This window comes from Bos indicus, chromosome 9 (assembly GCF_029378745.1).
Source record: "Bos indicus isolate NIAB-ARS_2022 breed Sahiwal x Tharparkar chromosome 9, NIAB-ARS_B.indTharparkar_mat_pri_1.0, whole genome shotgun sequence".
NCBI classification, from domain to species: Eukaryota; Metazoa; Chordata; class Mammalia; order Artiodactyla; family Bovidae; genus Bos; species Bos indicus.
Genome location: NC_091768.1, coordinates 71876726 through 71893896, shown reverse-complemented (window position 1 = coordinate 71893896; position 17171 = coordinate 71876726). Strand labels below are relative to the sequence as shown.

The window sequence follows — 17171 nt, the reverse complement described above, 5'->3', positions numbered from 1 at the left end:
AAAGGAGCTATAAAACTATCAGTAAGCTTAATGTGCCAATCAGTCATCAAACATTCTGAATGCAAATACATAAGATAAACTTTATGGTAAAAGCAAAGAAATATCTTTTCAAAGAAAATAAACTAAAATATCTGTTCTTAATCAGCATGGTAATGTTTCTTTAAATACTTTGTCAAATTACCTCGTAAGGTAAAGTATTGATAAATAACTGAATGTTATTTGTAATTTTCAAATAACTCAGTCATTACCCATTGCCCTAGGCTTTTTCCTGAGCCAATACTGCACATGATTGAATAACTATCTTTTAATCAGTGCCATAATGAAGAACTGCACCTTCTAAGTTTTGGATATTCATATCCAACTTTGTTTCATTAGGTTTATCGCTAAATCAGAGCAACCAGCTGTCTCTTATAGAACATAACGTATGTTTCCATTTTAAACACAGGAGAAGTCAACAGGGAAAGATTTATGAAAAACTGTTTTCATAAATTTTAATTGTTAGGTCTCTGCTTTGAGTCCAAATGCAGAGCCAGTCAATGGAAAATACTCTTTATGCCCTTAAACAAAATATCTCAGATTTCATCAATAATAGAGAAAAATCCCATAGTTGTGAACTGTTTACTTTTCAGATGCATGCCAGTCTGCAAAGGCAAAATCAAACATAAAACTGTCTTGACAAAAGCTCTGAGGTCACAGAATTTCTTAAAGATCCAGACACGTGCATTGTTATGATTTTGGTTCAGAGAATGATAGGGTTACATATAGAAATACTTTCTTCTTTAAATTCAACAGAAAGTCTCGTAAGATCTGAAAATTATGTCAAACTATACTCTTTGGCATTAGCAACCAATGGGAAGCTGAAGAAATTGCAGAGTTCTGATAGTGAATATGAGAATGTCACATACATATGTGTTACATTCAAAGTCATACACTCAGAATACCTACATGTCTACATTTAGTATTTTTAATATAAATAAAAGAGTGATTCTGAACGTTGATTATTCTTTGGATAATAGAAAGTACCCATCTGTGTCTTTCCTGTGGAGAAACTCTTGTAGTCATATTGACATTAGATCATAGTCAATCTTCTATCCAAAGTTCTACTCAGCATAAAAAGTTTTTAGTGTATAAATAGTGTTCATTCCTGGTTGCTCAATTCTAGTAAATTCCAAAACACTTTGCTGGTCTTATCACTCAGTCTCTGATGTCTTGATCAAAGACTTCCTCTGTGGTTTTGCTTCTGAATAGTTATCCTACCTTGTTTTCCCCATGTATTCACCAGAGAGAAACACCTTTTACAGTGTGATGAGAGCATCAAACATCTCCTTACCTGAAGTGTTTCCACCATTTGTTAAGCAAGGATTCTGAAATCATTCATTCTTTAAATTAACGTAAGACTCTTAATGAAATGTTAAGTCACATTTACTCAAAAAGGATCAGGACAGAATTGGAACACAGGATTTAGGCTGGGTGGTGGTTAAGGCAAGTGTTAAACGTGTCAGCAAATACAGTTATAATAAGAATACAGATAAGCTTCTGGCAATGAAGAATATAATGGATTTTAAATATGTGTTCATCAGACAAAGGTATTAAATTACCTACCAAGGATCCTATGAATATCCTAAGATATATATAAAATCCTAAGAATATGGGAAATCTTCACTGGCTTGAGCTACTGATGACTCATAAGGTGAATAAGTCATACAGTTTCTCAAGCATAAAGGAAATATTATCAGTTTCACCCAAAGAAGATAATATTACTACTTTTCCATGTTGTTAAGATCTCCACAAAATAATTAGTCTGGAAAAAGATTCACTTACCTTTTTATCTTCATATTTATACATATTCTGTCATTTGAGATTAGAATTGCCTATCCCACATCTACTAATAAAAGAAGGGTTTTCTGAAATGCCAGAAAAGCCTCACCTAATACAGCAGTACTGGCACAGATTAAACACCAGCATAATTATCTGGGAGCTTTCAGTCCTTTTTAAAAAAGATTTTTTTAAAATGTCCATTTTCTCCATACTTTTAGATAAGCAAAACTTTCAATAAAACTTTAAATAAAAAATATTTCACCTGGATGAAGATCTGTACCTGGTTGGCTAGTCAGTCCTGGGAGAGATTCCTGCAACTGGTAGGTTGAGGTCGTGGAGGATGAGCCATCAGCTGTGTTATTTGATGTCATGTATGCGCCATACGTCGATGCAGAGTAATACTGTGCATACTGGTTTTGGCCAAAGGCTGTGTAGGATGGATAATCCTGAAATAACAATTGAGATGTGTGTGTGTGAAAGACAGACTGTCCTCTGGCATGCTCCACAGAAGAGCAATCACAAGGTAACGGAAAGAAGAGTATCTGGCTCCACTGGTTCTGGAGTCCACAGTTTTAAAGTGATCCTAAAAAGCAGAGACCATTCTGTGGGCATCTTATACATGCACACAGTAATGAAATAACCTAGGGGGTTTTGCAAACCAGGTCCAGTACACACATTTGAATCTACCTAAAGATCATATATGCTTCACTCCCCTACTCAGAATTATGCACCCAAGGGTGTACATTGTCAGATCTTATGCACTTGAAGAGGAGAGAAGGAGATGCTTGTTTTCAATCTCATCTTCTAAAATCACCAGCAAGAAGGAGGTGTGCCCTTCCTTCACTTCCATACAGACCCTGGGCTGCATTATTGTGGTATTTGTTCCCTTTATAGGCTGCCCTTGATAATTTTGTTTTCTTGGCAGGAGATAATTTTAATAAAATGATTAAAAGATTTTCTTACCCAGTTTCTCACAGGCTACATTCCACCTCAGACCTTGACTTAAATAAATCTTTAGTGAGGTTTTCAAATATTTAGTTTGCATCATTTGTTAAGGAAAAAGGAAAGCCATTGGATTAATTCCTCTTACTTGCTTTTTATTAAAAGTTTTTAATAACCCTAAAATGATCTAAATAGTCCTTCAAAATCCTTTTACATATTACATTTTTTGATCCTCCCAAGTAGAACAAAGCAGTCTTTTCCTTATGCTTCTACTCTGTCTAGTGTATATTTCTATTATTATATCAAAATATTCTACCCCTCATCCATATTATTTTCATATTTATGTCTTCAGGAGGATTGGATCCTTTCAGAGAGCAGGGAACACTGACTTATGATTCTCAAATCTTCAATGCATAGTCAAAAAATCTAATGGCTAACAGGTACTCAATAAATGTCCAGTGTATTAATAAATGAGTGACTCAAATTAAGCAACCTGGATTATCAAAAATTCTTAATGTTTTATAATAAAATACACATACTGGTCTTGATGTTTAGTGTTTTAAGAAACCATTTTTCAAACTAATGCCAAATTATGCAGTTTAATCTTGTCAAAAATATTAACATTATTCCATTGTTTAATCATTAAATTTTCCTCTTAGCCTCTTGTTGTCTTAATAAAAATTGACAGGAGAAGGCAATTAATATAATTCCTTCAGTAAATCCAAAGAGCAAATGCTTGTGCAGTAACTTTTATTTTAAAATATACAGAAGTCCAGCAAGTCTGTTAAGAGTAAAATAGTGTACTGCTTACCCATGAAATCAGCTATCCTTCCATCTCAACTACTCTGAATATGACTGAGAGGTAGAAAATAAGAAAGTATCTGAATATATCACAAATTCATCTCCCTCCATGCTGATTCACCCTTTCAGAGACATTGCCTCTTGCTCCACATATAATTCTAACATGATTCTAGAAACCATCGTAGGTTTCAAAACTCACAAAACGATTAAGCAAACATCACTAAGAGGGCTAAGGAATTCTAGGAGCAGAGATAGTGACAAAAGCAAAAAATTACAGTTCTCAGGAGAGTAGGAACTAAAGTTATCAAAAAATTCATAGAACCAAAAAATAAAAGCAGGATGGAGTCTGAGATGCATTTTGTTTTGGCAAATATGATTTGGGTTTGGACCAAGCATGTTCTATACTCTAATCATAATCTGATTATTGATTATAGTTCAACCTATCAATTTTCATAACTTTTTTATTAAGAAAAAATAAAATTAATTTAGTATGGTTCAAGATAATCAGAAAGGATGCAGTAGATTTTCTCATTTCCTTCCATGACTAAAACAATCATGGCTTACATGTTTAAAAGGTAAACCTTTAACAATCAGGAAACCTAAAATACCCATAATTATACATATCCCAAGAATCTACATAGCTAATCTTTACTACTCTGAAATGCTGTCTTAACTTTAAATAAATAACATTTATTAACCTGATACTATTCTTCAAAAATCTGATATATATAAAAAGCATAAATATAAAAAGCTACCATACCTGTTGTGAACCACTGAAATTCGTGGAATTTGAAACTGAATTATTTGCATAAATAGTAGAAGATGGTGCAAAACTAGAACCTAGAGATAAAAGAACAAATTGCATTTAAAAAGTATTTCTTGAAAAATATTAAAATATTTCACTTTGCAGAATTCAATGCAATATATTTTAAAATTTGTTGTTGATGCAGTGAGATTTGAAATGGAGAGATTTTCAAGGGAAATATGCTTGGCCTTTTCTTGTGACAACTGGTAAATTCCTTCCTTTAGAATTCTGTAGAGTTAAACAGAAGTTTGTGGGAACAGTCTTACCAAGGACTCAGCTAACTTCCAAGGGCCAATGTCTACGTGTACAGAAGTACTCAAGGAATAAAATAGCGATAGTGAGACTACTTCCAGGAAACAACTGCAACTTTCCAATGGTCATATCAACTGCATCTGCATACAAAAACTACTCAGGTTTAAACAATTGGCTGAGGCTAGTTTAGGAAATAAACATACAGAATCCGTTTAGAAATGAGGCTTCCAGCATCCCATCTTTTTGTTCCTTTATGTCCTTTCCTTAGAACAAAAAAGCTGTAGGCTAGGGCTCAGACCCAAGGGAGAACTGTTGAGTTCATACCACAGTCATCTAAGGTTCGATAACCTAAAATTTTATGACAAAGTGAGCAAGTTATTTAGTTATTTGAAATTAGGGCAAAAACAAGCAAACTATCAATCTATAGATTCAAAAAAATATGTTCTCATGGAATGCACTTGTTAAGGAATAAAAGGCAGCTGATTATTTTTTTTATCAACATGTTTTGAAAAGCAATAGTATTAGGTAATAATGCAAATTAATGTAGCCTGGAATATCCAATATAAAAGTGTTTTGGGAAATAAATGGAAATGTCTCTATGGCCTTTTCTACACTGCCAACTAAAGCTGAGCAGCTCACTGTGGCTGAGGCATGTATGCAAATATTTATCTACCAACATTATAAGGAAAAAAGACACCTGTCATTTCAGCCAAAAAAGGCCTAAGTAATTATTTCATTTTAGACAATCAACCAAAATGTCAATATTTGTTCATTTGAATAATGTTCATATAGCCCCCAAACTATGACTAATCATTAGAAAAAAATGACAGATTAAAAAATGCTTTTACCACGTCACTAAATTATTTTCAGCAATTATTATACAATGTTCAAAAATAATTTTTAATCAGAGATAAAAACAAAAAGAAAAATTAAATAATGATCATATATGGAGAAAAAAGTTTTAAGAGGGGAGGTACAAATTATTTAAATATTCCTATTTAAGAAATACAGTACTAACAAGGGGGGAGGTATTTTAGAAATGAACAAAAAAAGAAATCCTCAATCATTCAACAGTAAATATAGGACTTAGAAAAGTGCTAACTCAATTTTAAATTAAATCAAAACAGCATTACATACATACGGAATCCTGACAAGAAAATGCTGGATTTTGTCATGAATCTTTGAAATCCCTTAAGTAGATGCCAAACATGTGACTGGTGTGGTGACTGGCTTGGAGGTTGCTTTGCTTGGACTTAGTTTCCTGCCAATTTTATGCAACTTAAGCTTAAGTATTTAAATTTAATATGGGTCGTGTTTCTTGACATATGTTGAGCTCTTTTCATCATGTTCCCTCTTAGTTATCTTTTCCAATGGTATCGTCTGAGCAGTGGTAGCATTTAATACTGTCTTCATGACTATATATTCTTAGTCTGAAGCCAAGGAATCTCATTCAAAGAATTCTTTCTCATTTAACATGTTTCCTGGGTGGCTGCTTACCTGGCATCTGGTAAGAATAAGGTGTCTGGCCTGGCTGTGGGGTAGAGAAGCCTGGGCTGTAACTGAGGCACCCACTCTGTAATGGGGACTGAGTTTGTGAGAGTCCACTCTCTGTCTTGATGCCCGGTAACATCACGCCCAGATCTGTTTGGAAAGTGCATGTGCAAACCATTTTATTAGTAAAATGATCGTGTTGTAACATGAGTTGCAACTTATATTAGAATATAAGAGTCTATATAAGAATATTAGAATATACAGCTACTAGCCAGCAGGATTATCTGCTTGTAACCAAAGAAGGAGAAGAGAGAAGAAGTGAAATACCGTAAGTGGGCAGGCTGTAGGGCTGTCCTGTCTGTGAGTAGGCAGTGTAGACGGCTGGCTGCTGCATCCCCGAATACTGAGTCTGGCCTGCATAGGCGGACATTGTTTGAGCTGCTGGTGTAGAAAGAATGTGTGGATAGGGCCTAAATATCAGAAAAATAGCATTACTGTGGCAACAAAGACTGCATATTATTTCAGACAGCTTAGATTCACTGAAACCTGATAATAGCCAGGACGTAATCCTCTTCTTTATCCACAATATCATTTTAACAATATAGAAAAGGACAAAAGTCTGAATGTCAGGAGACCGGGCTCTGCTATAACCCAGGCTCAATACCTTGGACAAATAAACTTTCTGAGTCTACACCTCACCTGTGAAAAGAAAACTTTGGTTTAGAAATCATCCTGAAAGTCTCTTCCAGGTCTATATTGCTTACGTCCGAAATAGTATTCCAACTGACATGTAGATGAGGAAAGTGGAGTCCAGGTCAGTTAATTAATGAGCCCAGGTCAGTTAATTAATTAATTAACTCATGAGCCTTATTTCTTGTTACCATGCATGACCCAATGCCATGTAATGACTACAAAAGTCATTAAAAGCAGTAGGAAGAATTCCCTACAAGAACTAAAAATCTTACCAAAAAACTTCTTTAAAAAAGTACATAGCTTCTTGAAATGGAAAGCCATTCCTTTCATCTTGCCACATCTTACAGAATGTCCTCAAAATAGATATCCAATCTCTAGCCTATGCTTAAGGATAAACACTGTAGCTGCTGTAGAAAATAACTTTTAAATGTGCATGATCAGGAATCCCAAATCTTGACATATCTCCCTGATGGCAACCAAATTCAGATATACACCCAATATAGTTAAGCTTGAAATGTTTACCACTGTCCTCAAAATGACTACATTAGTTATACAAGCAATAGTGCATATTTTTCCAAAATGTTTATTAGAAGTTGAAATCCAATAAAAATATTATAAAGCTGGGACAAATTATGAAGTGTTGAGGTTTGAGTAAAATGTAATCTTTTCAGATTTTCTTTAAACTAGTAAGAGTTTTCAAAATTTTTATTTAAAAAATCAGTATATTCTGATCTGTGCTTGATGCTTTCTTCAAAATATATAAATGTTCAAGATTAAAGGAACTGTCTGGACAAAAGTGAATATATTCCTAGATTTGTGAAAGATGTTTATTTATAGGTCTAATGTATCCAATGAATCTATCTAAAAATCTATCTATTTAACTATCTATAACATTTATATCAGAGAAGCCAATGGCACCCCACTCCAGAACGCTTGCCTGGAAAATCCCATGGACGGAGGAGCCTGGTAGGCTGCAGTCCATGGGGTCGCTAGGAGTCGGACACGACTGAGCGACTTCACTTTCACTTTTCACTTTCATGCACTGGAGAAGGAAACGGCAACCCACTCCAGTGTTCTTGCCTGGAGAATCCCAGGGACGGGGGAGCCTGGTGGGCTGCCGTCTATGGGGTTGCACAGAGTCGGACATGACTAAAGCAACTTAGCAGCAGCAGCATTTATATATATAAATATATCCTGATTTAAAGTTATTATATTGTGTAAATATGATTAATCAGAATAATTCCAGAAAATTATTCTAACAAATCTGAAACTACTGACCACTTACTTGGAAGGATACAGCTGTGGGGAATATTGATGTGCGGATCTGGGGCTGTAGCCACTACTTGTTATTACTGTGAGACACAAAAAATAGAAAAAAGGTTGCTTCATAAATATGTTTCATTGGTTTCATTGGAGTAATCAAAACTAATTTAAAGAAATGACCATGTTAGAGAGGTATTTCACAAAATTCACTCTTTTCCTAAACAGAAAATTCATTCATTTTCTAAACAGAAACAGATGCCTAAACATTTTTTTCTAATTAAACTGTTCCATATTTGTTCTAGGAAAATGACATGATATCTTCTCACAAATCAATCCCCTTCATCATTCTTCCATTTTCTCAAATCAGTGGCATGCTTTTATGCATTAATATCCTATGAATAAATATCCTTGATTATAAGTAATTAAGCTTTCATGATATAAAAGTAAACCTTTTCATTTGCAAACTTCATGTTTTAAATTCCAAACATGATGACAAGATAGTGCTCTTCCTCTGCATTTACTCTAATAGAAATACAATATAAATTAAGAAAAATGCGATGTTTCAACCTTCATTTTCAAGTTATAAAATGATAATGCTTTCTATTTCCCTTCATTTTGTCAATCTGATGAGTAATTAAAATGCAGAGTCCAAATAATTCTCGTAATAACTGGAATATACACAGAAAGCGTGGATGCAACATGAAAAAAAACAGAACTATGACATCCAGCAGCAATCCTAATTACAAATGTATTTTGAACTCTCACAGACTAGACTTTTTTTGAGAAGATTTTAAAGGTGAAAATCAGGTCTTATCAACATTTCAGCCAAATATGCAGTCCCAAATTGGACTATTTCCAAAAGTTTGGAAGTTTCTTTTTCCTTTAACCATCTGCCTTGACTAAGACAGATGTATTGCAAATATATGGACCTAAAGTGTTAAGGCCGTCCCTTCAGAGCCAGTCCACACTGGGCAAGCACACAGAGTGTCTTTATTAGGCCATCTGCTGTTCATTCACTTTTCAAAAAGATTAAAGTAGTATACAATGCAGCACTGGAATTAGTTTAGCCTAATCAATCATAGTTATACTTCAAAGTACTGTGTCCTTTCTAAGTTGTTCATAATTCTGGAGCTAAACTTTTGGAATTGTAAAAGTGACAAATAGGTTTAGGTTGCTAACTATTTTATGAAACATGATATATTTCTATATCCAAAGGCTATTAAGTATCCTTGTGATCTATTGCTTCATAAACACATAGAATTTAATGTATTTAAAATGCTATTTGGACTGTACGCTAAGTATGGAGAGTGCATTATAGTTTTCATAGCAATAGTGCAGAAAGTACATTTTCAAGAATATTATGAATCAGTTTTGACAATCACTGGATATGATTTGAGGTGTAAAATCTTAAATGTTTTCAGCAACCAAAATTTAAGTGAATTTGCTTAGTATATTTAAAAATACATGGAGCAATGAGCCATTAATTTTCTACTTGTTTATTAAAAACATAGAAAATGTTCAAAACTTTCAAATCAATGCAATAAGAACAAGCCTTTTCTATCACACTATGGGGACTAAACATACATTGCATAATAGCAACAGTATATCGCATAGGAAATTCAGTCCGATTCATTAATTAACAATGATTAGCAGAAACATGATTAAGTAAGGCTTAATTCCACATTTTCATCTCATTTATAAAACTTCACTGTGGTACACGCAAGACTTAGACTATACTAATCAATTATTCTCAAGATTGTGAAGCACAAGGCTTTTCTAAAGTAATACCAAATAATGAAAAGAAATACTTAGCTTTTATTGAATTAGCCAAACAGTAGTATTTTTTAAAAAGCCTCACATATATGAACACAATTCTGAATATACAGGATGCTTCTTCCCTCTAATGAATGAATCTAGACATCATTAGAATAATGTACCCATAACAGTACAAAGGTTCAACTTTAAAAATTTTATATTAATGTCTATATGTTCATTTTTTAAGTAGAAAAAAAACCTGTGACTCAGAAAACTGTTTATATAAAACTTAGAAAATTTATACTTCTTGACTATACAGTATACATTTTATTCTAACTAATAAATCTGCAGATAACTAAAATAACAACAATACTGGATTAAAGTAAACTGAGATTACGCTGATCAAAGTAAAGACTGTTCCTACACAAAACAGCCTAATCTCTCCAGTATGATTTCTGGAACACCATGTACAAATTTAGGAGACCTTCCTTTTATTCCATATCAGCATTTAATTAATCAAGAAATGTACACAAAGCACTCAATGTATTATATTCCATCATTTCCTCATATAAAAGTAAGCAAACGTGTCTGTCTTCAGAATGTCTGAAAATTAGGTCAAACATATTTTTAATGAATATTATCAGATTCTCACAAGGTGGTATCAAGCAATCTTATTACTTATTACTGTAATACCTTAGATCACTGGCTCTCTAGGGGATGAGAGATGGGAGATGAGTAGCGGGGTGGGTGGAAATTTTGCCTGCCAGGGAGCATTAAAAATGCCAGGAGACATGGTACGCTGTCACAACGGAGGCATGCTACAGTCAACTTGCGATAGGTGCCAGGGATACTGATAAACACCTTCTATTGCAGAAGGCATATCTTCCACAAGAAACAAAAGGCCACGTTTTTAATAGCAGTGCTGTTGAGAATCCCTGACCTAAATCACTCTGTCCAGCTGAACTTGACTTCCCAGGTGGAGCAGTGGTAAAGAACCCATTAGCCAATGCAGGAGGTGAAAGATATGTGGGTTCAATCCCTGGGTCAGGAAGATCCCTTGGAGGAGGAAATGACAACCTTTCCAGGATTCTTGCCTGGAAAATCCCATGGACAGAGAAGCCTGGTGGGCTATAGTCCATGGAGTTGCAAAGAGTCAACCATGGCTGAGTGACTAAGTGCACGTGCATGTGTGCACGCGCACACACACACACATACACACACACACACGCACACAACTGGACTTGGTCCATGGAGCTGGAAATATTCTATATCTGAGTTGTCTAATATGGTAGCCATTAAAAACTATTAAACATACAACTATTAAACAAGCCACTATTAAAAAAAATCCCACATACAACTATTAAACACTTAGAATATTATTAATGTGACTAGATTAAAACATTTTTGCTTTTTAACCAAATAGTATTTAATTTAGACTTAAATAGCCACATATGGCCAGTGGCTACTTTTCTGGACAGCCCAACTCTAGATAATTCTTAAAAGAAAACTGGGAAACTATTTGTAAATATAATATGAGTAAATTCCAGACAGTAAAGTCCAGACAGCTTGACAGTTCACACATATTTCTTTTTACATCTCTATATTTTCCAATAAACTTTTAAAGAAAGGACTCTTGGACTGACCAGGACATTGTTCTAGACTCATTTACACCAGTGACCACCCGGGAGGCCCTGACTGTTTGGCCTTAACTATCTTTAACATCTCTGTGCCTCGATACTCTTGCTTCTTAAAATGGATCATCAGAAAGAAAGTGAAGTCGCTCAGTCGTGTCTGACTCTCTGCGATCCCGTGGACTGTAGTCCATCAGGCTCCTCCGTCCATGGGATTCTCCAGGCAAGAATACTGGAGTGGGTTACCATTTCCTTCTCCAGGGGATCTTCCCAACCCAGGGATCGAACCCAGGTCTCCCGCATTGCAGGCAGACGCTTTAACCTCTGAGCCACCACAATGCAGTACTGCAATTTCTTCTGGAGCTAACATCTTGTCATTTTTTCAGTCAGTTTTCATTAACTTTGTGGTATGCTATCTACGTATGTCAGCAAGTATTTAATTTCATTCTTAACCTTAAAAACTATGTTCATATATATATGCGTTTTGCAGAAAGTTTACAATAGTTATAGTAAGTTAGTAATACAAATGCTAGGGTAAGTTAGTACCTTATCTCCTGAACAGCAAGAGAATCGCTAGAAAGAATGTGAATCAGGACACAAGCTTCTCTATGCTGCTGCTGCTAAGTCGCTTCTGTCGTGTCTGACTCTGTGGGACCCCATAGACGGCAGCCCACCAGGCTCCTCCGTCCCTGGGGTTTTCCAGGCAAGAATGCTGGAGTGGGTTGCCATTTCCTTTTCCAATGCACTCATGCATGCTAAGTTGCTTCAGTCATGTCCGACTCTGTGCGACCCCATGGACAGCAGCCCACCATGGACAGAATGTCCACGGAATTCTCCAGGCAAGAGTACTGGAGTGAGTTGCCAGTTCCTTCTCCAAAGCTTCTCTATACAAAGTGTATAAATTATTATATCTTTATGTTTGGAGTACTAATATTTATGCGACTACATGGCAGCTGTTTCCAATCAGTGTGAACCAATGAAATGGGATCATCTGCATCTATAAAAATCAAATATATGCTATAATGACATTAGAGTTCAAGGCTTTACCTCCACTCTTTTTACATGAGAAGGATACCCACATCAAATTCTTGTATGTGAGAACATGAATAAGTATAAAATACATTAGAGTAGAATAACAGAACCAAGATTTAATAGCATGAATACTTTTCTAGGTTTAATGTTCATCTTTCTGCTATACAAATTCCTGCTCAGGTAAAAAAAAAAGTCCTCTCACCAGATAATCAACCAAACGAAATATTGTATTGGGGCAGGAGAGGGGGGGATCTTTAAGTCAACTCAATGAGTGTCCTTTGTGCCCACCTGGGAGTTATCAGGTATTTATATTTAAAGAGGATTGATGTTTAAAGAGACACTATTGTTCTCTTTGAAGCATTAGAGGGAAAGTCAGTGCTCTCAGAGGCTGGGTTCTAATGCGACCAGCATGTGCTCTCCTGCAGCCCATTAACCTTTAATACTTGTCACTCAGCTGCTTACACAGGAGGGTTTTTTTAAACCCAGAGAGGAAACAAGGTTATTTAGAAGGAATCAAATGGATAGTTTTACATCTCGAATGTTGGAGAGAAGGCAATTTTTAGTCATTTAAATGGGCAAGTTGAAGGAACAAACTTGACTATTACAACCTAATAACTGAATCAAGCACTGTATAAAATAATTATGAAAGAAGTGAGCTTTGCTTATTTCTAATGAGAAAGCTGGGGCATTGCTTGGTTGTCAACTGCAGATGCAGTAAAACGATTCCAAACGTTATTTCTAAAAAACACTGTTTTATGATAATACGTTTTCCCCAAAGTGAATTTATTGCTGAATTTATAAAAATCCAAATTCTCGATTACTCACTAGGAGGATGACATGGACCGCAATCTGTACAGAACAAGACACAAGCTTAAGGCTTTACCTGACCCAGTAAAAGTGTCAAGCGCTCCATCTCCAGTCGTGGCTGTGGTTTCACTGCTGTTCAAAGGCTCTGTTTTGACTGCAAGGAGAGACACTACGTAGAAGAATAAGTACATGTGAGTTATATTTCTAACTTTACATCAAAGATGCTGACTGTTCAACTAGTAGCTTTTCTAGCTACCATGGGCATGCAAGAGAAAATCTGAGAAGTCGATGAGGAGTTTTGTTAATTTAGCTTCTAAATGGACATGCATTTATAGAGGATTTAATCTAAAAATCTTCTGTCTAAGCTGCTTCTCTAGAATCTGGCTTTTCAAGGCAGTTAACCTGACACAGTGAAACAGCAGTATACATGTATTTGCATTTTTAACTCCCCTAAGCATACTCTGATATTATAGTCAAACGGCAGAAGAAAGGAATCATCAGTCAGCCTTTAGCACGCTGAATCCAAATCACAACAGAGATTTACTGCTTATGTTTTATTCTTCCCAAGGAGACATTAAAAGAAAAGACTGCTTAAGAACAACGGTGGCATATGCATATACAGAAACCTGGGTGTGTATTCATATAGTGGGTGGAAAATCAGGCACTCAAAAAATTTCTGCTCAACAAAAGACAAAAGAGCCATAAGGTATTGTTTTTTTTTTATTCTAATAGTATAATGATCTTTAATACATTATAGAGACAAGCATAGGAGATGGTTTTTACAGCAGGAAGTACAGCTTTTGAAAACTCTTTAATATATTATTTCTCCTTTGAGGTGGTATATCTTGGCAAAATCCTCTTTGGCAATGATGTCGCCACTGAGGTACACAATATTGCCATTAATAGATGCAACGAGTGTGGCGGGGGCTACGCAAAAGCCTCCACCCATTTTGTCACACCATATTTTCCCTTTGTGGGCAAAGCTCCATATATCACAGCAGCCAGGGAATACACTAAATTATTTTCTACTTGACACCTCTTATGTTTCCTAGTCATAAAAGGAATGATACAGTTAAAAACCTCAGAGGCAAGCAGAGAACTATAAAGAAAGCTGAAGACTAGCCAACTATGGACAAATACAGCCGAAAGAACAGTGGGCTCAGAGCACACCCACCAACCAAGCAAGTCAGCAACGTTACTCTGTTAGAAAAGCAATTAATGATGGAGAAACATGCAGTAATGACTACGTTCCCTTTCCACATGAACGGAATTGGCTGCACCCTCCCTCAGTGAGCTCTGGTGTTAATTTAGCATCCGTGATTTAACTATGTCATGAAGATTTGCTGGAAGATTCAAACTGCAAAGGTTGGAAAGAATCCAAACTCTAAACCATACTGCCTCACAGGCAGCACTAACTAACCAAGAATTCCTTTCATCTGTATAGAGATGATCCAGAGCAGGGTTTAGAAAGGTGTAACAGCTACTCTCAATGATGCAATGTCCTCATCTGACTTTTGACATATGACAGAAAGGAACCATCCAAAGCCTCCAGCAAAACTAAGGCAAGAGACAGTTTCTCAGAACCTCCAAATTCTAATTGTGGCTAAATTCCCATTTAAACATGTCTAAATCTATAAATGACATTTGTAAAATAGGTTTATTAATACTAAAGGTAATCTATATTGCACTTGTGAACCACGGAGAGTGGAGCAAAATGTCTAAAAAAACCCCCAAGCTAGACATGAGGTTTTAGTTCTGTTACTTTGAATCCCAACTTTGAGGTCTGATTTCAAAACCTTAATATTGGTGTTGATTATAATCTCCTCAATTTGAAAATTTCAGGTGGTCAAAAAGAGAAGGAAGGAAAGCTAGAGAATAAATGCAACCAGGTTGCATTCATTATCCTGGAAACATTTCTCATTAAAATTTTAAAGGTCTGCTGTTAGTCAAAGACAAAGGATGTTCATTTAACTGAAAAGAGGCATCTCTAGATAGAATATAAAGAGAAGCATACACACCAAGGTGCGTTCAGTGTACCAGAATGTAGGGATTTAAAATAATAAAGTGGATGCTAACATTTGGGGGAAAACAGTACACATTAATATGAACTTAATTTTCATATGTGGTAAGAGTTGAATAATAGGGAAAAGGGGGGGAATTAATCATGCTGCTTACAGAAAATAACTTTATGCTCACAGGAGGCCAGCATCAACAAACATCTCTTGAGTAAGATGCAAAGTTGTTTTGATTTTTAGAGAGAAAGTAAATGATATTAAGTAATAATATTTTTTTCTCAGGGAAAGAAAACTTAGAAGTGAAATAGACATTATATGATTCGCTGATTTATTAAAGATGGTAAAATACAAAGAAGTGTCTAAAAATGATAATCACAAAGTTTGACAAATGAAAGAAATTTTCAGTAAAAGTCTGAATATATTTGAAATGTATTTCATTTTCTTTTGTCTTGCTTTTATCTCTATACTTTAAATGAGATATACCATATACTTTTCTAGAGGCAGGAAACTTTGTTAATTTAGTATATGCAAGGCACTATTAGAAAGATGTTCATCAATGAAACAAGTCTAGTTCTATGCATCTATTTTCTAAAACTTATAAAAATCCTCATTCCAAAAGTTTATTGTGTGTATTCACTGACATATTCAAAAAAAATTTTTTTTTTACTGTATTCTATTTTTTTTAACACAGAAATTAAACAGGGCTTTTAACTTTTTCTCAGGACAATGTCCAATATGACTACAGTACAAGCTATAAAACAGAAATAATAATGTTCTATTGAAGAAAAGCATCTTCTTCATCACCAAAACTCAAACTTACAAAATAAACATTTTGATTTAAAAAGCAGAAGTCATATTTTAGTCCTTAGGTTAGAGAGTTTTGTGGTTTTATTCTTCTACATGCTGCATATATGTAATTCAAGGGTTCATTTCCCAAAAGGTGAGATGAAAAAGCTACATACATGTAGCATTTTATACAGAACCATTATTTCAAAAAATAATTGTATTGCCAGGCCCCCTCCACACTAGTTATCCACTTGCAACTTAGATGTTTTTCATAAAGCCAAATACTGAAAAAAAGTCAAAATAATTTTATTATACTGATAAAATTTAATTTTATTTTTAACTTTTAAAAATAATTGATTTCTATGGACTAAATCAAAATTGTATGTGATTATTGTCAGGTGTCAGCTATGGCTACTGAATCATTGATTTTCTCTCTTTTCATCCCAACCTCTTCCATAACCTCACGCAAGTACTTTCAAAGCAAACTTAATCTTGTCACCTCAGATTATCTTCAGAATTCAAGTACAAAATTAATATATATTAATTATTTTTAGGGGAAGTCTATTATCATAACTCAAGGCTCATGTTCATTTGTTACAATATAAGGCTTAATTAATCCTTAAAACAGAGGTGACCCAAGTAATTTACATTTCACATGTTATCCTCAGAAATCTGTGTTTAAAATAGACCACAAAATATTGCATAGCCACCTCTGATAGTTTAGATTCGGGAAAGAATTTCAGGAAAAGTTAGTTCAGGAAGGATAAAATTTACAATTCAACAGAGGGGAAAGAAGTGTTGCCTACCAGTTTCATGATTTATGTTTTTCTAAATCAATTTTTTCATTTCAAAACCTATGAGCATCAAGTGTCTTTCATTTTAAATATCCGTAAACTATTTAGCTTTATAAAATGATTTGATGATGCTTACAATTTATAGCTTTCATTGCAAAAAGAAAATCTAAAAGAGCAGAGCCACAACAGTAGGTGGTTCTACTGCACAGACATATAATATTCAGAAACAAATTCATCCCATGTGAGCCAATCATCTATATACTAAAAATTCTAGGAGATCCTTTTC

The 17171-nt window shown here is 34.8% G+C and overlaps 1 protein-coding gene across 14 annotated transcripts in view; it reads right to left on the bottom strand.

Annotated features, from left to right (window-relative positions):
• The window catches only part of EYA4 (EYA transcriptional coactivator and phosphatase 4), a 365716-nt gene that overhangs the window by 54973 nt on the left and 293572 nt on the right, over nucleotides 1–17171 (bottom strand). For 10 of the 14 annotated variants that reach the window (XM_070796186.1, XM_070796188.1, XM_070796187.1 and 7 more), the window contains 6 exons: nucleotides 13367–13459; nucleotides 8088–8154; nucleotides 6437–6579; nucleotides 6116–6259; nucleotides 4322–4401; nucleotides 2081–2264 (listed from right to left, as the gene is read on the bottom strand). In XM_070796186.1, coding sequence (XP_070652287.1) covers nucleotides 2081–2264; nucleotides 4322–4401; nucleotides 6116–6259; nucleotides 6437–6579; nucleotides 8088–8154; nucleotides 13367–13459 — 711 coding nt within the window. The remainder of the gene's footprint in view (nucleotides 1–2080; nucleotides 2265–4321; nucleotides 4402–6115; nucleotides 6260–6436; nucleotides 6580–8087; nucleotides 8155–13366; nucleotides 13460–17171) is intronic. The other 4 variants (XM_070796192.1, XM_070796191.1, XM_070796199.1 and 1 more) reach the window with 1 other exon arrangement.